The sequence below is a fragment of the Nelumbo nucifera genome, chromosome 4, assembly GCF_055504915.1.
Source record: "Nelumbo nucifera cultivar China Antique chromosome 4, China Antique-T2T, whole genome shotgun sequence".
In the NCBI taxonomy this organism is placed as follows: Eukaryota; Viridiplantae; Streptophyta; class Magnoliopsida; order Proteales; family Nelumbonaceae; genus Nelumbo; species Nelumbo nucifera.
This window is the reverse complement of record NC_142652.1, coordinates 84,730,733-84,753,216: the sequence shown is the minus strand read 5'-3', so window position 1 is coordinate 84,753,216 and position 22,484 is coordinate 84,730,733. Positions and strand designations below refer to the sequence as shown.

The 22,484-nt window shown below is 36.9% G+C and overlaps 2 protein-coding genes across 4 annotated transcripts; both read left to right on the top strand.

The window, feature by feature from the left end:
* The first annotated feature begins 7,779 nt into the window (after window positions 1-7,779).
* Window positions 7,780-17,753, top strand: LOC104586037 (double-stranded RNA-binding protein 2-like). Of its 3 annotated transcripts, XM_010243141.3 has the most exons (5): window positions 7,784-8,036; window positions 8,336-8,406; window positions 8,872-9,158; window positions 11,089-11,308; window positions 16,133-17,753. In XM_010243141.3, exons 3-5 carry the CDS (start codon window positions 8,913-8,915, stop codon window positions 17,455-17,457), a joined length of 1,791 nt encoding a protein of 596 aa, XP_010241443.1. In that variant the 5' UTR covers window positions 7,784-8,036; window positions 8,336-8,406; window positions 8,872-8,912; the 3' UTR covers window positions 17,458-17,753. The 3 variants fall into 3 exon arrangements, with proteins under 3 accessions (XP_010241451.1, XP_010241443.1, XP_010241435.1); XM_010243149.3 differs by lacking the exon at window positions 8,336-8,406 and having other exon boundaries at window positions 7,780-8,036; XM_010243133.3 differs by lacking the exon at window positions 7,784-8,036 and having other exon boundaries at window positions 8,037-8,406.
* A 1,198-nt stretch (window positions 17,754-18,951) lies between these two features.
* On the top strand, window positions 18,952-21,997 carry LOC104586055 (uncharacterized). Its single transcript, XM_010243160.2, has 4 exons — window positions 18,952-19,108; window positions 19,202-19,390; window positions 20,096-20,341; window positions 21,473-21,997. Exons 1-4 carry the CDS (start codon window positions 19,037-19,039, stop codon window positions 21,749-21,751), a joined length of 786 nt encoding a protein of 261 aa, XP_010241462.1. The 5' UTR covers window positions 18,952-19,036; the 3' UTR covers window positions 21,752-21,997.
* Window positions 21,998-22,484: the final 487 nt, after the last annotated feature.

Below are 22,484 nucleotides of genomic sequence, written 5' to 3'. Positions count from 1 at the left end.
AATTCGAATTGGTATAATATGATTATTTAAAGAAGGGGCAATTCTGGGATTTAGATTAGCAGATAAGATGGGGAGTTATCCCTATCTACTCAGAGAGTCCAGATCCAAATAAGATTTGGATTAGGAAACTCCTAATGGGATTAGGAGAAGCTCTCTTTAAGGCTATAAATAGAGGAGGAGGGCAAACTCCAATTCATCCAACAAGATTACAAATCCAAGAGAGAAGACAGCTCCAGTCAGACTAACGCCTTCCTCTGCTCTTGCCTCCTTCTATTGCTGCCACCATAGCCAGTTCGATCTCCACCTGTAGGAGCGATCAAGAAGCGTTCTTGATATCAGTTTTTGGTGAAAAACTGATCTGAAGTCGTGCTCACTCACCCTCCATTGAATTCTTGCTGAAGAGTTCGGTTCTTGTTGAAGAACCACCTGCTGATTTTGCTCCACCCTACGCTGTGTCATCTTCAGTGGGAGCAGTCTTTGGCGTTTTCCTTGGGCGTGAACACTTTCGTTGGGAGTTACTATTACTCCGTATCAGGTATATCCCTCTCCTACCTTTTAGTTTCAGATCTGGTCTAGTTTAGGTTTCAAGTTTGATCCTTGAAAATGCAATTTTCTAAAACAGGGAATGTGATTCACATATGGGAGAGAGAGAAATGTTTGAAATTTCGCCCTACCTACCTGCAGGGTTCGGCTATCCATATAATGGATCTCTCATCCCTTCAAAAGAAGTTTTGAAGAAAAGTTGGAACAATGGGTTCCATTATCTTGAAGCAAATAGTTGATGAAGTGGCTTTAAAGAGTCTAACTTGCTGAATAAATGGATAAGAGATTCTACTGTGTGGAATGAGAAAGTTGTTAAGTACCCCCTCTATTAATCATCAAATAGAAGATCCATACTATTATTTTGTCATGGTCAATTGCCAAAGTAATACCAACTAAGAGAAGAAAGAAAAGGATCTCAGCTCCAAGGGTCAAAGGGTCAAAGTGTTAGTCAAGAATGTCTCTTAAAAAACAAAAATAACGACTCTTATTTAGGAGCTCCAGTTATTAATGGTTGAGTTTTCAAGAAATTATTCTCGGATCTCAAAGAAAAAGTTAATAACAAACTTGTAGGTTGAAAAAAAAAAAAAACTCTCTGATAGGCAAAGTTACTCTTCTCAACTCAACTTTCAGCTTTATGTCCCAGTTTATCATGAGATCCTTTAAAATCCCAAATAGTGTTATTTAAGATATAAATAAAAGTTAGAGGAATTTCTTATGGGATAAGGGAAATGGTAAGAAGCCTATTCATCTAATGAATTGGAATAAAGTATGTCAACCCAAGAGATGGGGTGGTCTGAGCCTTAAAACCCTCTATTGGATTAATGAGGTTTGCCTTGCTAAGCTAGGATGGAAAATATTAAAGTAGAAGCAAAATATATGGGTGCAGGTGGTAATACAAAAATACCTAAGAAAGGAAAATTTTTGGAATACTAATCCTAAAGATGGTATTTCTTGGGATTAAAGAGGTATTCCCAACTCTAGACCTTTACTCAATAGAGGGGTTGGGTAAAGAATTGGTAATGGTAGAAATGTCAAATTTTGGAAGGATAAATGGATTGATCCGGGCCCCATCCTCCATTTGACGGAATGACCATTCCTTGTCTTTTCTCTGGGAATGAGATCCCATTCCTGCTGATTTTAATTCCCATTCTCATTCCTGTCTGAACCAAACAAACTATGGGAATGGACCATTTCGATTCCGATTCCAACATACTAATAACAAAATTCTAAAGAAACTTACTTATATACATGAATTTACACAAAAATATTCAATGTTCTAAAAATACAAATAGAAGTTTTGACTAATTTAACTCTAGTACTATGAAGAAAAAGAGAGATTGGGTAAGGATATCCAATGTTCTAAAAAAAGTTTTGACTAATTCACACAAGGATATTCAATGTTCAAAAAGCAAGTAATTCATGTCAAACCCATGCACAAACTATCTATCTATATATTTCATGTGTGTTTGTGTAGCTAGTTTCCTTTTTTTTTGGTATTACATAGTACATTTAGTGTTGGGGCTCACAACATTCACCCATGGGATAAAACCACAAAGTATATAAACAAAATAGCAACAAAAAAAAAATAAAGAAATCTAGGCAGAGACAAGAAAACAAACACCACCATGCCACAAACAATTTACATTGTTTAGCATTGTAGCCTATGTCTATGGAATAGATAAAAGTTGTTCTTCACTATGAAAGAAAATGAAAATGGATCGAATGTGGGCCAATCCAATCCAAAATGAATGAAACATAAAAAAAAAAAACTATAAAAAACTATAGAAATGTATTATAAACTTTGCAACAAATTATAACATACATACAAAAACTAAAAGAAAATAGAGAAATAAATATAAAAACATAAAAACTACTGACAAATAAGGGTGTCAATGGACCGTGTTTTGGGTTGGGCTCCCTCCAAATCAAAACCAATTTATATAGTTTGGACAAACCAATATGATATATTGAATTGGATAAGTCCAAATTTAATGGTCCAAAGTATTTATTGGATTGGATTGCACCTAATCCATCCTTATAGATTTATATTGGATTGTGTCGAATTGAACCAATATCGGATCTATTGATATAAGAAAAAAACACAAGGTTGGATTGGAACCAATCTAAATTAAAATCAATTTGAATAAATTAAACATATCATACATTAAATTGGACCGATTCAAAATGACTCATATTGGACTGGATCGGATTGGACCAAGTCTGGTCCAATTGATACTACGGATATTAGAGAGAAAGATCTGATGAAAAACATATAATATTCGAATTGGAATGATTCAAAATCGGTGTTGAGCTGTCAACCATAGGATTAGAATCCGAGTTGATGCATCATGCACGTTGAGATGCAGGGCAATCATGGTGTCAGGTGGATGGTTTCCAGTTTGACAGTTAATTGTGCTTTATTCATTAAGTTTTGGGAAAATCTATGATACATATGTTTTATTGGACTGTTCAAATGGGATTTGGGGTAAGTTTGTTGATCGAATCAAACAGTTTACTGACCAAATCAATGGTCTTTGGGAAAATAACGATTTTAGCATGGTTTTTAAAAACCAACCGGTGATTGAACCGGTCAGGGGTCTGGTTATCGGTTTGAATAGTCTGACCATTCGATGCGAACGACTGGTCCATTCTGATGAAAAAAATTTTAAAAATTTAAAAACGATCAAAACCGTTTGAAAGATTCGAATGATTAACCGGCCAGTTCAACAGTTTGCTGACCAAAATCAACGATTTTGAGAAAAAAATGATTTTAAAGGAAAACAAAACCAATCAAATGATCGATTCCTGATTTCTCCGATCCGATTTTAAAAATAGTGGATTTTAGGGTAAATTCCCAGTTTTTTCCAATCTGAACCGATTTTGAAAATTATGCTAAATAGTAAGATCACCCCTTCTTTTTAGTTCCGAAGCAATGGAAAACCTTGCTTACCACGAGGATGTTATCAGCAATGAGTCTTAATTCAATAAAAGCACCTTTGATTGTAACCAATGATATCAAACCATCTTAGGTTTAAATTTATCGATAAGACATTTTGCAAAAATTAGAAACCGAATATTTGTGAGGCTTATTGGTCTATAGCTAAAATTGATGAACTGCACGATTTATTGATTTGTCTTTTAGTAGATAAAATGACTAAATAATAAAATATTTAAGCGTATAAATATTTCTTTAACTTTAGCCATTAAGGATCCCTCAACCTCATTAAAAACTTACTAAATAAAAGACAAAGTAATAAGGTTTTCATTTCAACCACTTCAATTGTTATAAAAAAATTCTACCCAAAAAAACTATAAAGATTATATTTTTTTGAATGCTCAAAAATGGTCATTTATTAATATGAAACTCACTGAGTATGTTTATGTGTTTAACAGCTAGAAGCATTTAATAACTTAGCTAAAAATGGTCTACAAAAACCGCCTCCACCCTCAATTCCATGTGCTCTCTATCCCTCTTCAATTTAAAGAATTCATTATTTTTCCTAAAGATCAGTTTAAAAGGAGTACAAATACAAATATGTAGAATATAAAACTTTATATTTTGTATTATATATATATATATTTATATTATACATATATTTGTATTTATACTCTTTCCAAATTGAGCTTAAATGTCAGTTTTTACATCTATATATAACAATGGTCATCCCACAAAACCAACAACACATATGTGATTCAGTAAACTAGAAGGATACAGGCAAGAGAGGGGAAAGGGGGCTAGAGAGATGGTTGATGGAAAGAGAAGCAACTCCAGTCCATCAGGTATGTATTTGTTTATGTATGGATTTGCTAGATATTAATTAGCATTAGCTATTTCTTAGCTAATTTTTCATTGCTATTGCATTTCATTGATGTTTTTAGTATAGATTTGCTTCATTCATGTTCATATTTTCTCTTGCTAGGGTTTCCCAAAAAATGTTTCCTTCATATGGTATTGTTTATTCCATTAAACATGTTGGTACTTTTTGGTTTGTGCTATCTATCTTTAGGGAAAAAAAAAGTTTTCTTTGCTACCAATTCTAGGTTATTTGCCTATGATGGAATGACCGGACATCCCGCGCCCCTTCCTTCTGCTCGAACCCTCGCGAAACTAGAAACGAGGCCAATTGTAGGTTTAGAATATCAAATTATATAAAATAAAGTACATAAGGGGAGAGAGGAATATGTATATAGAGTAAGAAAAAAATTTGTTATTGATTTATGAAAGTTTTGTTACATTATTCTAGAGGTTGTTTGATAATGGCTGAAGTGGTTGAATTAAGCTTATTTGGGAGGTTGGAAGCTCTTAATGGTTGAAACTGAAGTTGGATTGATTACTACACCCTCGAATATTTTTTAATTTAATTATTTTATCCACTAACTAATCAAGAAAAAATATTTTATCTATATCTAGTTCAGCTATTTCAAGTATCATGGTTCCATGCTCTTATATGAATTTTCTAATCATAATTTTAGACTTTGGACATAAACTTGTTAATACATGCTATATTTTTTATTTTCAAGGTTTTAGCATAATAGTAACAATTATTTTCCCCCAATTTTAATATTACCTATTAATGTTGTATTTTCTTCTTGCTATTTAAAAAAAATATGGATAAATTGCAAATATCCACACAAGGTTTCTAAAGTTACTCCTACACACTTATCTTAATGCTATGTTTGGTTTGAAGGAAAAAGTAGGGAAAGGAAGGAAAAGTTAGGGAAACCTTTACAAACATTGCATAGGTTTCCCTAACTTTCCCTTCCTTTCCCTATCTTTTCCTCCAAACTAAGCATAACCTAAGTTATTCGTTCATTATAGAACCATCAAATAATCATTACTAAATGCACCAAACAAGATACAAGAATAGCAAATAATGAATATTTAATTATTAATTAAAGATTTATTACATTAGTTCAATAATTCATTTTCCATTTCTGATTATACTTTAATAAAGCTAATGAAGTTATTTTTAGTTTCCTTTGATTATTTTACTATAGACCCTTTTTCTATATACCCTAAAGAAGTTATAGATAATATTATGCATTATAACCTTTTTTTGGGAGAATGACTGTTCAGCACACCCTTAGAATTTTTAAACCTACAATACAATTGTGGTAGGTTTTAGCTCAGAATTGATGCCAATACACACGCGGATATTGGTGTTTTAGGGTGGGGGTATTTCACTGTTTGTCATTTTGAATTGTGTAAGAATTCAGAATTCTGCAGTGTGGTACGGTTTACTTTTCCGTTTTTTTTTTTTTGCAACTTTTTGACATATTCAAAACTAAGTTTTATTATTTATTTATATGATCATTATTTAGTATAATAATAAAATATTGGGCTGACAAACATGAAAATGCGGGTTTAAGTCCAAGATAAGTAAATGCTTATTATATTTTTATTATAAACTAAACTGTTTTGTATAATATTTATTATCAAGGTTTAGAAGATAAGCCACCCAATTAAAAAGCAAATAGTAGTTGATGTTTGTTTTCCGCTATACATCATCCGCTATGAGCCTATAAATGGGATTTCTGTGGTTCATTTATTGACACTTCCCCAATCCGATTGGTTTTCATCTTATTAGATGTTATTCCAATCATAATTCACAAACATATATATAGGACATTTTTGTTTCTTTTTACATAAATTATGGAAAAAAGTTTACATTGAAATTCACAAAAGTTGCATTGTAACTTTAAACTTTTGTCCTTGAAACTATGAAATTAAGTTTTGGAAGCAAGTCACTTCATATGAAGTTGAAAATTTGGAGCACTTTTGTAGATATTGGAACAGTTTAAGATTATAATTGCTTTGGTGGCAATGGATATTGATGCCCCAGGGCTCAAGCTAGACAGCTAGACCCTAAAAAATTGAAGTCAGTATAAATTAAATCACTTTTATATGGAAAGTTTATGCAATAATTAGCTATTGCATTTTTTTATCCATATGAATTGGGGCCTAGGACTAGGATTAAGAGTCATTTTCAATCTAATCTAAAAAATTCCAGGCTTAGGCTTAGGTTTTGTGTTGGCTCAGGTTTGCATTAATATGCAAATTTTTGATAAGATCTAGGCATAATTCATTTATTGACAATAGATATGTTCATGGGCCAGGCACAGCTTAGGTTTGGTTTTTATCAAAATTTTAATGGGTCCGGCCAGAAACCCGAGCCTAATACAGGTAAAAGTGGGCCCGAAACCCAGCCCGTGAACAGGTCTAATTAACATACATATAATATTTTTTATGGGATTCGACTATAATGCTAGAGAGACATAATACAAGAAAAACTAATAACCAATCAAGTGGCATCATAATCAATGGATTTTCATCAAAGTTTATGGAGGATTTTGATTGATATATATTATATAATAAAAATATCAAATGTTATATATTCAGTATTTTATAAATAAAGGTCGGACCCGAGTCCGGGCTATAGACCTATCAAAGGTGTTAAACCCGGTCCGGCCTTGATCACCCCTAGGTTGGGCCATAGTGGGCTTGGACCAGGAAAAAATCGAGTTGAACAGCCCATCCTGTGCCACTTTCAGGGTTGGCCCTACTGTACTTGTCGCGCAACGGTGTGCGCACCCACAAGTTCTCTCTGCTTTCTTGATGGCCATCGACAAATCCAAGGATCAATTTGTTTGTTTTTGTTTTTTTTACTTTTTTAATTTATTTCTCAATTTTGATCCAGTGGCTAAACCATACATTCAAAATGGTTGTTTACCAGGCCTAATCAAGAGATGTCTGGGCTGGTCCCACAGGTTAGGTAGTTGTGATTAATCCATTTGGAGGCTGACGTGGAAAATCTAGAACATCCGTTTGATGGCAATGCCACGTGTATGGCTCCCTTCCCATGTCTAAAATTTTCAGTACCAGTTACACACTCTGGTGGTCCATGCAAATATTCTTGGGTTCTTTATTTTAGGTTGTGATAGAACGGCTAGATATATTGCCACGTGTTCTGGGGCCATTAAGCACATCAGAGGGGGTGACGTGGCAACAAACGTGGGCCAGGTTCAAAGGCATTTAGATGACACGTATCAACAATGTTGTATTGCGTTTTTTTATGTTTAGTCATTTACCGAAAAAAATATTCATTATTGTCCACTGTCACTGTGCATTAAAGAGGGCATTTAGGTGAATTCACAAAAATTTAGTGCGGTAGGTGTAAATTAGCAAAACTTCCATAACTTAATTCGTATTAATGACTGATGAAAAAGTAGCTCCTTTATCGTAGTTGTGAAGGAGTCAGCAGTAGTAGAGAGAGAGAGAGAGAGAGAGAGCGAGCAGTGAGAGATTGTAGATATCATAAAAGGGCGTGAAAATTCAGTTTGTTGTTCAGATCTTCTTGGCACCCATTCTCCTTTAGAGATCCCTCCACAGTGGTTTTTTAACTTTTGCGGGGAATCAGATGTCAGTTTCAAACAATCTTCCGATCGTTTTAACCGGCATACAGGCTGGAAATTCGACACCCCGACAGGCTTAGGTCAGTTATCTTCTCGGGCTTCTTTCTTTCACAGCTATGGTTGGGTTGAATCAAATGGTTTTTGGTTTCATATTTTTGTCTCCGTGAGGTTTTGGAGATGGTTGAAGTGAAAGTTTTATACGGACTAGTAGCTCGGATAGCGTTTTCTTCCTATTTTTTTGGGGGCCCTTTTTGTGTCTCAAGATTTTTTTGCCTGGAGTTAGATTTTGATCTAATTGATTCTCTGGTGTTTTTCGTTTTTTGGGTGATCTAATCGATGTGGGTTTTGGATATTGAATTTGTTGTTTTGATCTTCGAAGGATGTTGGTACTTTGCTTCGAATTCAATGGGAAATTGATTAATGCAGTGTGGTTAGAGTTCAACTGACGAGGTAAATTATTAGGAGCAAATAATTTATTGCGTGCTTTAGTTGAATTATTGGTTTATGCGATGCTTTCTCGTTGGTTTTAATTGCTGGCTGCCTTTGAACTTTGAAGTGCTGTTCTTTTGCCCTAATTTGTTGTTATAGAATTTCTTAGGATTTCTTTCTTGAGAGACTCTCGATTATCTCATGGTTATATATGAACGCTTGAATTCATTTTCCTCCAGAGAACATAGTGATGAACCTTCACTGGTGTTATATTCTACTTTCATACATACATTTAACTTCCGAGATCCTGGGGTTGAGCTTGTAGCTCAACTGGAGGGTGCTTTACATTATAACTGCAAGCAGGTTATGAGAAAAAGAAATATGTCCCCCCTAAAATAAAAGAAAAAGAAAAAAAATCTTATTTTTCATTTTGTATGCGTACCCTTTTCTGTTTGGTGTGTTTCTTATTCTTCTGTTTTTTTTTAGATCCTTGTCTTCCTCGCGTATGGTCGGGACCAGCTCCAGGCATGTATAAGAACCAGCTGCAGGAATTAGCTCAAAGAAGTTGTTTTAATTTGCCATCTTATGCATGTATAAGGGAGGGGCCTGATCATGCACCTCGATTCAAAGCCACAGTTAACTTCAATGGGGAGATCTTTGAAAGCCCAACCTTTTGCACCACCCTGAGACAAGCTGAACATGCTGCAGCTGAAGTAGCTCTTAATACGCTTTCAAAGAGAGGCCCTTCTAGATCACTGGCTGCAAAAGTTTTGGTATGTATTTGCAAAACATTTTCCCTTCTGCCATATTCTCAAACTTATTTCAACATGTGCCCTTTTGATTGAATTTCTGCTTCCATCATTTTGTATACTCTAGCTGGGGCAAGAAAAAATATCTTTGACATGAATATTGCATTTGGCAAAACTATTTCACGTGGAAGTCACCCCCCCCCCCCAAAAAAAAAAAGGCAAATACTTAACTTATTTGATCATTGGCCATACTAATTTACAGTGTCACCCATTTCAGGAAAAGCAAAGGTTGTCTATATTATTTCCTGTAGGTTGGAGGTGGTGAATTCTAAGCAGCCTAGTTTGCTTTATTACTAGTTTCACTGTAAATAGTTGACCAGCCTATTGCATTTACAGCATATATTTTTTATTAATGGTTTGTCAATATCAAATTCTCTAGAAGTTTGTGGAACTGAAATTCAACCAACCCTGAAACATTAAAATAAATTATAGGTTTTTTCCTGTTATGTTCATTTTTTTTTGTTTTATTTCTTCTCTGATGACCCCAAGAAAAAAAAGAAAAACAACAATTGGAACTAATACAGTATTCTCTACGTGCTGTCAGTTTTTGTCAACTTGGCATAATCTTCTATGTTTCTGCATTTCTCTTTAAAGAAATAAAGTAGATCTAATACACCGGTGGGCTTATGGTAGGATTTTTTTTTTCTTTTGGTTAGTGGTGTTTGACAAGCTGTTTATCTTGAGGAATCATGGCATGAGGTTGATGCAATGCAATGTCTCTATCTTGAGACATTGTTGCAAGGACCAAATTCCGGCTGTTTCTTGAAGGACCAAATTGTAAATTTTCAAATCATACATTTCGAATTCTGTGCAAATCAAATAGAAACTACAGAAGTTCTTGATTGAACTAGTTGGAATTTCCAAGATTGCTTGCAATTGAAACAAAACCTCAAAATGCTTGAGATCTTCTTGATATTTTAAAACTGTGCCAAGCTTGGAAAGGAAAATGGAGGATGCTGGGTCAAGCTTAAAGAGAGATGAGAGCTGCGAAATAAAAAGCAGAAATAGAGCAATCTATTTTAATCTTATTGCCAATAGGATTGATTTACTTTGATAGTTTGACCAGTAGCATGCCATATTTTCCAGTGACAATACCTGTTTTTCTTATGGTAAGTGAGAATTCATTAAATCCTAAACAGAATATTCAGAGAACAAACCAACAAAAATTGACCCTCAAACCCAGAATTGCCAAAATTTTGAAAATTGATATCAGAATAACCAACAACTCCTAAAACACACACACACACACACGTCAGCAGCGACTGCAACTAACAATTATCGGGTAGCAAGCCATACCCCGAGGCAGTGCAAAACTGCAAATTACCCATCAGCACACATTTACCACTAACCACTCATCTGTCTTACGATAAGAAAAATACACATCTCCTTTTCAAAAGCTTCATCTGTTCCCATCTCACCAACTCCATTAATTCCATGTTTTCCTATCATCTCCACAGATTCCACTAACCTATCAACAGGACCTGTTAACCTGAGTTTTCACTTTTATAACAAGTAAGCTCTTAGAGATGAAATCAAAGATACACAGATTCACACTGCACATTTGATATGTGTACTTATGTGGATGTAGTGCACTACTAAACAAAGACTGCGCCACTGCAATCCAATAGCTCAACAGTATGCTTGTATGTGCATTTGTATATATGCCCCATGATGACTTAGGTTACACCAACATTTGTCCTTGGTCCACTATGATAAATGTCAATCTCAGTAATCTGCAGAACAATAAGGAGCTTCTAATGAAATGTCATTTTTCTGCATATATATATATATATACCTCACATCTTTTTTTCTTTTACTTAATTTGCGGGCACTCCTATGAATAATATAGCTAGTCATTTATGCTTTTTCTGTTGGTGTTTCTTCTGCCACATAGGATGAAACGGGAGTTTACAAAAATTTGCTACAAGAGACAGCCCACAGAGCAGGGTTAAACCTTCCTGTTTATACTACTGTTCGATCTGGACCAGGTCATGTTCCTGTCTTCTCATGCACGGTTGAGCTTGCAGGAATGAGCTTTACAGGAGAACCAGCTAAGACCAAGAAGCAAGCTCAGAAGAATGCTGCAATGGCAGCTTGGTCTGCCCTGAAACAATGTATGCATTGTTTTCTTTTCTTTTTTCTCTCCTATATAGTGGTCTAGTTTTCCTTTTATTAATCAGCTTTCAGTTTTCTTTTGTTTCTTTTTTTTCTTTTGAAGAAAAATATAAGGTCCAAGTCATGTAGATGACAAATAATACACATATGCCTTGTATTCCTTTAATTGGGGCCATTAAGTATGAATCTAAATTTTGATTCAAAACTATGTATTCTTTTTCAATGTCAAGAGGTTAAATTTGAGCTTGAGTACAGGTTACATGGATAAACTTCCATTAGTTGTGGTCCTAATAGAGATAAAATAAAAGATATACAAATGATATAGAAAATCAGGGAAGTAGTAAGAAAAAAAAAAAAAAACAAAAGAAAGGTGAAAAGTTATATATTATTAAAATCTCTTTTTGTTTTTATCTCTGTTATTATTTTTTGATCAGCAAAGAAAGTTTTATTAATTATGTGAATGAAGTTTAGTACAATAGGTTGGAAAGCTCCAATAACCCACAAAGTACACTGAAGGTCACATTAAAGCCCAAAATAACTGTTTCCTATTAACTCCTTGTTTTTCCAGTGAATCCACCATCCCTTTTGCAATCTTCAAACCCAATTGTAGATGGTATTTGGCTCCAATGAAAGACATTCTATTTCCATGAAGGCATGCCTGTAGATCCAGAGTTGCATTTTGCCCAAGATATGACCAATTTTGAGTTCCCCCTACTTCCAAATTGCTTTGCCTGAAGGCATGCTTGTGGAAGCCAACTTGCTTTGCTAATCTTAATCCTTGTAACAAGGCCATTAGTTCAGCTTTCAGCAACTCTGACAATTTTGTCTTCACACCCATTCTATTTTTAACTTTCTTAAAATTTTTTGTGGGAACTGCTCTGACCAAGCCGAGCTTTAGTCTAGAGAATACTGTTCACTTTGTTGAGTTCAGTTTTCCTAGATCTTTCTTGCCCAGACAGTAGAATTTGGATAGAGTCCTCTTCAGGGTTCTTCTCTTGCTCCTCGTTTTTCAATGCCCTAATTCAGCTTTCTGTTGTGTCTTTTTCCTTTCCTGCTAAAGAAGTGTGGTGTACTCTATTCCTATTCCACCAAAGGTTAGGGCTTTTTGTTGGGAAGTGGCTCTCCAAAAGATCAATAGTATGGATGTACTTCAAAGAAAAAGGCCAGGTTGGTGCCTTTCCCCACATGTCTGTCGCCTTTGCTTAAGAAGTGGTGAAACGGTGATTCATCTTTTGATTTCTTGTCCTTTGTCTTCTTACTTGTGGGATTGATTTTCCTCACCTTTTGGTTGTAGGTGGACCCCCCCCCCCCCCCCTCATGTGTGCTGAACCTTTTTGACTCTAGCTTCTTCCAACAACCAAAGAAAAGAGGTAGGGTAATATGGAGAATAACAAGAGCAGCCATCCTTTGGTTGATTTGGGGAGAGAGAAATAATAGGATTTTCAAAGGGCAAGAAAAATCCTAGGAAGCACTTTTTGAGGGCATTACCATCAAGCTTCTACATTGGCTGAAAGCTGTGCATCTATTCAAGGACTTCTCCTCAGTTGATTTAATTAGAAGTTGGGGTTCTATAGTTGTATCCTTTCCCTCTTCCCCTTTAGTTCAAGAGAGTTGGTCCCACCGCTTTAGTACATGGTGAAATTAAATTTTGATAGAGGCTCATTAGCTAATCCAGGTCTGTTGGGAGTTGAGGGTGTTTTTAGAAATGAGGAAGGAAGAGTTTTGGCCCTATACTTGGGCCTGATTGGGGTGGGAGACAGGAGACTCCTTAAGGGCCAAAATCAAGGCCTTACTCCAAAGCCTGAGATTGGCAACAATGGGGAATGCAACACTTAGAAGTGGAAGGAGACTCCAAGCTGGTAATAGGGTGGATGCAATCTATAAACCTGGGAATGTGATCACTTAGATAGCCTCTAAGAGCGATTGTAATTTTGTAAGCTTAACAAGGGAGCTTGGGGTGCAATTTAAATGGGTAAGAAGGTTAGCAAATGGAATGGCTGCCGCTTTAGTTAAGCAAGTAGTTAATAGGGAGGCTTTTTTGGGCTTGTTTGTAACTTTTTTTGGCTTTTCCAATCATCCTGTGGGTGGTGATATTTGTAATCTTTATTTAACTTCATCAATGAAAGTTGCCATTTCCTATCAAAAAAAAAAAACTCGAGTCTTCTTCTGAATTCCCCCACCAGGATAAACTAACTTTGACAATTTTGTCTTCACACCCATTCTCTTGTAAACTTTCTTAAAATTTTTTGTGGGCCCTGCTCCGACCAAGCCGGGCTTTAGTCTTCATAACATGGACAATATGCATCTTACTAGAAGCCTGAGTCTTCTTTGGAACTAGATCAGCTTCCTTTGCTTCATTCCTTTCCTCAAAGCAAACTGGAGAAACAGATGAAGGCTCAACCACAGAGATGAACCCTTCTCCAACAGCATCACCCTCATCAGCAACAATAGTCTCTTACTCTTCCACATAAAATCCAATGTCTTCTTGCTGTCCCCCATACCTACCCCCAACCGCGGCTCCTTCCCTTCCCCTTTCTTCTCTGAAACTCTCAATCGTGACTCCACCAAAGATAAAACAATTTCTTTAGATGATCTGAGTGTATTGTCTTGACTAACTTGATCACCACATACCACTGTAGATCCATCGTAACACAGATGACGTGTCCCTGTAGACAGACCAGTTTCACCATTGATATGATCAATACGACCGATACTGCGACCAGTGAACTTCTCCCCTTCAACCTCTTTAGATCGATCTTTAATCTCTGCCATCTCTTGAAATCTCCCTAAGCATGTTCTTAACAACCGGTAACTTGGACAGCCTGTTCCGGTCTCCCCTCTTATTAAAACTAGACCTCCTGCGTTGGCCCCCTCCTGGTTCGCCATCCAAATTCGTGACCCTAGCTGACTCTTCCACTCCCTTATTCATGGTTTTCTCCATCTCTTTCCCTAGTTCCACATCTTTAACCTTTTGACCCTCCATGTGTCCTATCAGCCCCTTTTGCACTTTATCCCCAAAGCTTTCCACAGACAACAAACCAACTTTAGAATTCGAAACATCCTTAGGTTGGGACCCCCCTCAACTCTTCGAAACCCAGCTGTCATAACACAACTCAAGACCCAATTCACCACTCTCCTTAGGGGTACTAATACCCAAAATTCTGGAACTATCCTTGTCTTCAACCTCTGAAACTTCTAAGTCATACAGACTGTTGGACTTCCTCTCTGTAACAACATCAATCTGCAGAATTTTGTTATCCTTCTTCCCCCACAAATCCATATTCTCCACTCATCTCTTCAGATGCGAGCCCTCAATCACGAGTCTCAAGTCATGTGTCTCTCCCGCAAACCTCAAAGGCAAGGAGGAAGGCACTAGATTGATTTTATCCACTTTCAACTAGGATACACATGAAATCTAGAATCTTCCAGGAGCTTGTTCTTGGATCAATAAATCTGAATCTGCCACAGGCTTCACCCACAGCTTCAAAAGTTTTGAAAGACCACGCATGGAGAAGAATGCCACAAACATTAATCCACACCAAGTTTGTTGGTCCAACATCTCTGATGGCACCAACCAGAGATCAGATCAGGAGACCAGCAATGTTTATGTTCTCGAAGCAAAATGTCTCTGCCTCATTTTCAAAAATGAACAAGAAGAAATCAGCATTCAGTTTCCTCACTTGGAAAAAACCATCTGGTTTCCATGCAGCAACCTCCCACTCCTGCACAGTTTCCTCATCTGGACCCAAATAAACAAATCATCCCACCAAACTCCTCTTGAGCAATCTCAGCCTCCCATACACACTCTCATTCATACTCATATGCACCTCCATATTACCAGCTTCCCTAAGAAAGTTTTTAAGATTTCTCTTGTTTTTACCCAATGAGCAACTTTGATCTTAAGAATGTCTATTAATTCCTCCTTGGACCTACTTTTTTCATTGAATATTCTCCCATTCCTTTATTCCCATATAGTCCAGACCAATCTGCCTTGACTGCCTTCCATATAATTCTCCCTCTTGGCTTTTTTAGCCGCCTCAAGAAATTTGGACTAAAGAGACTCACCACATCTTGCGGGAGGAATCACAACCAAAAAGAGAACAGAAGTACTCCCAAAAAAAAGTCTGAAAGGATAGGAGATTAGTAAATGAGGAGTGGTCTCACCACTTGCTTTGCAAAGGAAACACATAATGAGGAGAAAGACATTTATTAGGCCTTCTTTTTTGGAGCATGTCATAGGTATTTATCTTTCTAAGGAATACTTCTCAACACAAAGCTTGAACTCTAGGTGGGATAGGCTTACTCATTTCTTTCACTGGGAAGGTCTCTCCCAAAGGATTGGACTGTGAGAGGGCATTGAAAAAGAAGCACAAGTAAAGAAGTCATCCTTATTAAAGTTTTTTTTTTTTTTTAATTTCTGATAAACTATTTTCTTATATCTTGACTGAGATTATCATTAATTGAACTGACATTGGCATCAAAATTATGGGTTTCAGACCAAATTGAATCTGGAACTTAAAACTATGTATTGAAGATATCTATTGGCTAAATAAAATTAACCATACAATAAGTTTGACTTCGGTCAATTGGTCTAAAGTTCTCCTAGCTGCATCGAGTGGTGGTGTGGATGCCACTCTCCTGAACTACAGCCTGTGGTTATATGGTCAATAAAGACCAGAAAGTATATCAGTGACCTTTTTATTTGATCTCTGCTTTGATAATTTCTTTTTACCTGCAAAATCCATAACCAGTTAAGCTGTTTTTGATAGCATATAGCTGTATAGACCTCTGTCCATTCTAATTCTTTTATGGTGGTTATGCAGTGTCACATGTTGGTTCTTCTTCCTCGGCTTCCTCTCCTTCATTGGAGTCTGAAGGCAACGAGGAACAGGAACAGGTTATTGTTGCTCGTGCTCTTGCTAGTTTGCTTCCTGCAGATGCAAGCAAGTCAACACAAAATGATCGTCAACGTCGACGCAGGAAATCAGCTCCACCTGTCCGCAGGAACATGCACCCTCCCAGTGGTGGTGTATCATTGTTTCCTGTGCATTATCAGAATTGGGCCTATTCCAACTTCGCCCCTGAAGTATACCGAATTTGGCAGCAAGAGCAGGCATCCCAGCAGCAAAGTCGACTATTGACACTTCCGGTGGCACTAACTCCTCCACCTGGCCCTCAGATTCTTCCATTTATTCAATCCATGTTCGGGCCAGACCATCGGCAGTATTTTCCAGCAAGGGAGCAAGAGGCCACACAATCATTTCCAGCACTTGCAATGTCTTCCTCAGGCCCATCTCTGCATTTCTCAAATCCTTTGAGCCCAGTACCAATCAGGAGGTCACAGGTAACTGTACAAGAGATAAAGGAGGAAAAAACCCAGAAAGATGAGGAGAGGCTTCATGGTGACATGGACACTGATGGCCATAAAATCAATATAGGGTCAAATTCTCCAGGGTTTTCTTCGTTTGACGCTCCAAAACCGCCTGCTTCTGGTGACAGCCGAACTGATCAAGCTACACCAGAGAAGCCGGAGGAGGATGACAAACAGAACAATCTTGGGTCAGAATCTGGTCTTGGGCACTCTGTCAAGGCAGAAGGAAGCAATAGTGAACCGTTTGGATGGGGCTCTCGGGAATCTGCAATGGATATTAGATTTAGACACAGAGCTGCAAATCCAGGCAGTGTTGAGTTTGGGTTGCGTCATCCACATGGTTTTGATTCAGCTAAGTCTAATCCTAGACCACATCATTCCCCTAGAGCAGGTTCTCCAGTAATGACCAGATCTTATATATCACCTTCATCTGCAGCCCCCATAATGATTAGAACTGGTGGGCATGTATCTTCAGTGAGCCCCCAACCTGAGAGTCTGAACGTCAGGATGCCTGCTCCAGTAAAAATTAGGACATCAATTCCTGCATGTTCAGCTAGATCAAGGCCTGAAGGAATGATGTATGGAGGACCTTCTGTTAACTTCATGGCACCAGCAGTTCAGATCAGATCAGTCATACCTGTTTGTTCGGCACCCCCAGCCAGGAAGATGCCGGAGCCGTCTGGCCAAGAGGGGCTTCCACAAGGTGGTGAGAAGATAGCAAAAGAGTCAGAAGACGTGGCTGCAGCAAGTTCTGAGCTGGGAAAGCTTCGAATATGAGCGCAATATGTTTTTGTTTTCCAAATCAGTTAGATATTTTGCTGTTTATCCCTTATAAATATATATTTATAGAATGCATCCTTTTTTCCCCCTTAGCTTATCTAGCCATGTTATAAAACGATTGAGGGCAATCAGAGTTCCATAATATGTCGAGCTTATACAAAACAAAATAATTAGGGGAGTAAATGATCCAGTTGTGGTATCTACCTTATCATCATCATCATCATCTAATCGTTGGCTACATGAATTATGGTAAATAATGAGCATTTAAGTCATTTCTTGCTTCTTTAATGTCTTATTTTCGTCTGTCTCTAGCCTTTCTGGCCCCTTGTTTTGTTGTAGATGGTTTTCTATATATGTGATCAAATCATTTTAGTCTATTTTTTTCTTGTTTTATCACATTTTAGGATATCTATCTGATTGAATAATAATAATAATAATAATCAGGGTTTGCTTATCACGATGGCCTTGTCCCAACTCCCAACCATATGGGCTCAGCTGCATGAAGCCATGAATTATGATAATCAGGGTTTAATTGCACTGCACTAAATCTTTTGGAAGAAGAAATGCTGTAATACAAGCAAGGTGAGGTGATGCACTGATGCTTGAGAATCACTTCACATGTGACATGACACAGTCCAACATGATAAGATAATAACATGATATCCAACCAGGTGGCTATCAGCTCTTACTCGATATAATAATCATGGGCCAATTTTTCCAACTCAGCCATGTATTTTTAGTGACCACAATACCTATGTTCATTTGCTGTTATATTGGGTTTAACAGTAATCCAGGATATCTCTTGCGAGGTAAATAACTTATCTAATTGTTGAAGAAGATGAGCATTTTCTTACTCTCACATCTCTTTTTACCCGAGTAATTAATAATGAATAAAAAAGCTGAAAGTTTATTTATTTATCAATTCAACAAGGTAAGGTTTAAAGTATTGACACATATCGGCCCGTATTGATCGATACATATCGTTTTGGGAGCTTTCTGATACATTCTGACCATTTCAAGGGGTGGAGGAGTTTTAAACCGACTCCCTTGAATTAGTTTAAAAAAACAATAAAAAAATATCGATATTACCCGATACGCTGATAATCGAGCATATCGATATTTTGAACCTTGCAACAAGGGATTTAGCTAAATACATTGTGGGCTTTGGGCTGTCCAGCCCCGACACCGCTTAGGCTTAGGCAACTCTATTTTGGAATGAGAATCAGACCTTTTTAGTTTTTACTGAATCGGGTCCAACCATACCCAACCAACTCAGGTGTTGAATGGAAGATTTCTTATTTTCTTATGCTGAGAATGGAATTCGTATTTTGACATTTTGTGCAACTCTTGGCATAGCATACCTCTCATCCTACAACTACGAGCATAGGCACGGGTCCCACCTTGTCTAGAGGGAGAAGTATCAGAGAATAGCATAAACTCGTTGTTTACTAAACATTCCCCTGTTATTTTTCAGTTTTTTCTGTTGTGACATTTGGAACTTCATCGTTTTTCCTATCCCTTCTTTTCTTCCCTTTACATTATCTGTGCGCATTAGAGAGAGAAATTCTCCTCAAAAATGAAGCGGTGGGAGTGGACACACACCTCAATCCCCGACGATATTGCTCTCAAGATCGCATCCTTCCTCCAGGTACACCTCTCTCTCTCTCTCTCTCTCTCTCTCTCTGAACTTTCTCGGTTGTGATGTTGATTTTTCCTCATTTTTATTTTTTGTGAAGGGAAGGTCACTGATGTATGCTCTCTGGGTAGTTGTTCCCGGTTTTGGCGTGATTTGTGCGCGTCGGATTGTATATGGCTTTCTTTCTCCAGGGAGAGATGGCCTTCTTTGGATTTCCCATTCCAATCCCCTGTCCAGAACGTCGATAACGGACAGCTTGAAGAAGCTTCGACGGATCGATTCTCTTCCATGAAGGTTATTATTAGTTCTCATAAATTTTGTTACAATTTCCTTCATTTCCATTATAATTTAAAGCCTGATTTCTTCAGAGTTCTATTGTTTCCTCTTTTTTAAGTTTATCTTGAAAGCTGGATTATAATTCGTATAAACATTGGCAAATTTGATTTTTTTTTTGGTAATTGAAATCTATGAGCTTTTCTCTTTTTTTTTTCCATTATTAGGGTAGGGGAATCCAGAACATGGTTGATGGTATGCCCGGGAAATAACAGAGTTGAACAGGATAAAATTTCCATTCATTTATAGAGATTGGCAAAACCCAACCTCGAAAGGAGTATTTCATGATAGCTCGAGCTTTTAAAAAGTTAAGAAGAATACCCAGTTCCCCTGGGTGCTACTTTTGTCTTCCTTAAGGCCCTTCTGACAAAGCCAACTATAAACAAGGATCGGTAATCAGGCTTACCAGAATAAGGGACTGGTAATCAATTGGAAACAGATTGTTTGTGGATAAATAACAATAATTTGCATTTCACCATTTGGAAGCTAACCTGTCATTGAATTTCACTCTCTTTGGCATTTGGATGGTATATTATGTTATAGTGTTAATACTAAATAATGAGCTACCAGTCATTTTTATGGTCTGCGCTGAATTCTTATTGTTCTTTTGATCATACAGGTTTCTTTTGCAGAAAATCCAATAATAAACCTGGTTTGTTACTGCAGGGGTGGAAAGGTTTCTACATCAGGAGGCACTATGAGATGGATAATAAAGCTACCGCCATGGTTAAGTTTGTTGAGCAGTGCTCCCCATGTAAATCACTCGAGGTAGCTGACTACCTCAGAGCCATTGAAGACCTTTGTTTAATGAAGATGGAATTTAAGGATGTCCAGATGTTCTTGTTCACAAAGAAGAATGTGCTTCTTAACCTGATTGGTGTACATTATTCCATATTTTGGCTCCAAATTTCGGTAAGGGTAATGGATATCACCACTTCCATTGTTTACCATTTGACACTGATGATAGATATCTTTTGGAACTCTATAGTTCTTTAATGAAAGTTTACAGTGGAAGCTTGTTAACCTTCTTTCTAGCTGATGGATCAGCATGATCTTGGTTCTCTGGATATCTTCTATGGGAAACCATAGATTAGGATCTGGGATCAGTTCCTCAAGTAGACCACTGGATAGACTTTATACCCTGTGCTCTTCTCGGTTATAAAATGGTGACCATATATTTCACCTTATAAAGACATCCCTTGGCCCTATCTGGCTATCCCTACCTTTTGGCCTTATGAAGCCACCCCTTGGGCTTGCATCTGATAATGAGACCTTTAAATCTTGACATTTTCTCAAAAGAGCCGTGAGCCCTCTCTGGAAGAGAGTGGAGAACACAAGATGAGTTCACCTGTGGAGAGGTTTAACATTAAATAGGTATGAGACACTACATAGAAGGATGTTTTCCATCTGACAGTGTGTTGCATGCTCGGTTTGTCTTGTTCTTGCTCATTTATTTATATGTTTTTGGCATATGGTCGCTTCATTTCTTCAAGGCATACCCTCTCATTATCTATCAAAATAAAATAGAAATGGTGTTGTATGGTTAGCTACAGATATATAAACACTGTAAATAAGTTCACTGCATTAATGATAAAAAATCACTGCAATTTTATTGTAATTGTATGTAATAACCCTGGTTCTGATATTCCATTTGGAACAGGTACTATTTATTAAAGAAAATATACCCAAAACAAGATGATATAGTCTGTCATCATGAAGTTTTCTTGATAATTCATTCATCTCTTTCAAGAGGTTGGATGCAGTCTGCATTTTTTTCGAACTTTGAAAACTTTACAATGGTTCTATCAATCTGAAATGCTATTTTGAGATGCTTTAATGATTTCAGCTGTAGGCCAACCAAGTGAAATTTTATCTGACTCATTTCTGCAAGCTGTATTCTACTAACCACCAGTTCGACATTCACATATTTGATTCTCCTTGGATTAACCATATTCGACTTTGTATAAACTTCTCAATCATTTGAGAATTTGTGTGTATTTTAACCGTCATTTATATTGCTTGTTTTGCAATCATCATTGACAGGCTGATTTGGTCATGGAGGCCCTGTGTGGCTGTCATATATCAGAACAGGAAGTCTGTGTGAGATGGTGGAAGCTTGGTAGGTGGTTTTATGGCTTCCGCTTGCATGATGAGTCTCACTCTCGTGTGGTCTCTTTGGGGGATCTTGCAACAGCCAAGGAGGATGAAGTTTTTAGGGTGCTTCATCGAGGAGCCATTCATGAGGTTCTACGTGTTCAGGTCTTGGTTGTGGAACCTAAATGCACCTCATGGGCGTTCCCAAATATACAAACACAGAGCTAGTTGATGCACCATGTGTGCATAATAGTGTTCTATAACATGTATATTATCTACTACTTGTGAATAATTGTGATCTGCATGCTGGGTGAGATGCTTGTTATTACTTCACTTAAGCTTGTATATGCTTTGACTTGTGTGAATATGATGTGAATTGAAATGGTAGAACTGTAGAAGATAAAATAAGGAAGATGAATTGTTGTAAGAAAAGATGAAATCCAATCTTTTACTAATTGTGATTTCTTGTGTGATGGAATCCCATGCATCCTGTTTTGCATTTGTGATGGTTCATGCAATAAGAACTGAATTGATCACCATGTCTATGTCTAGCTGTGAGGTAGTGGATATATATTCTAGGGTTAAAATATAAAATTATAGCTAAAAAAACGTAGCGGGTCCAATTTCAAATAGCGAAATTAAGACCTAGCAACAATATTAGTAGAATGAGACTATGGCCCTACAGGAGCTCATAGCAGAGTGCAAAGTTTTAAAAGGCGAAAGGCATAGTTGAGGTGTAATGGCCCAAAAAGGTGAGCAGTAAGTCTCAAGGCGTTGCAAGGCATAAGCCTCACAATTTAAGGAAAAAATTAATTAAAGTTTGTAAAATGATGAAAATAACATATAAGTGCAAATTAAACTGATAGAAAGTATATTAATAATAATAATAATAATTATTATTATTATTATTATTATTAAAAAGAAAAAAGATTCATTAGTTGAAAAATGAGAAAAATAACAA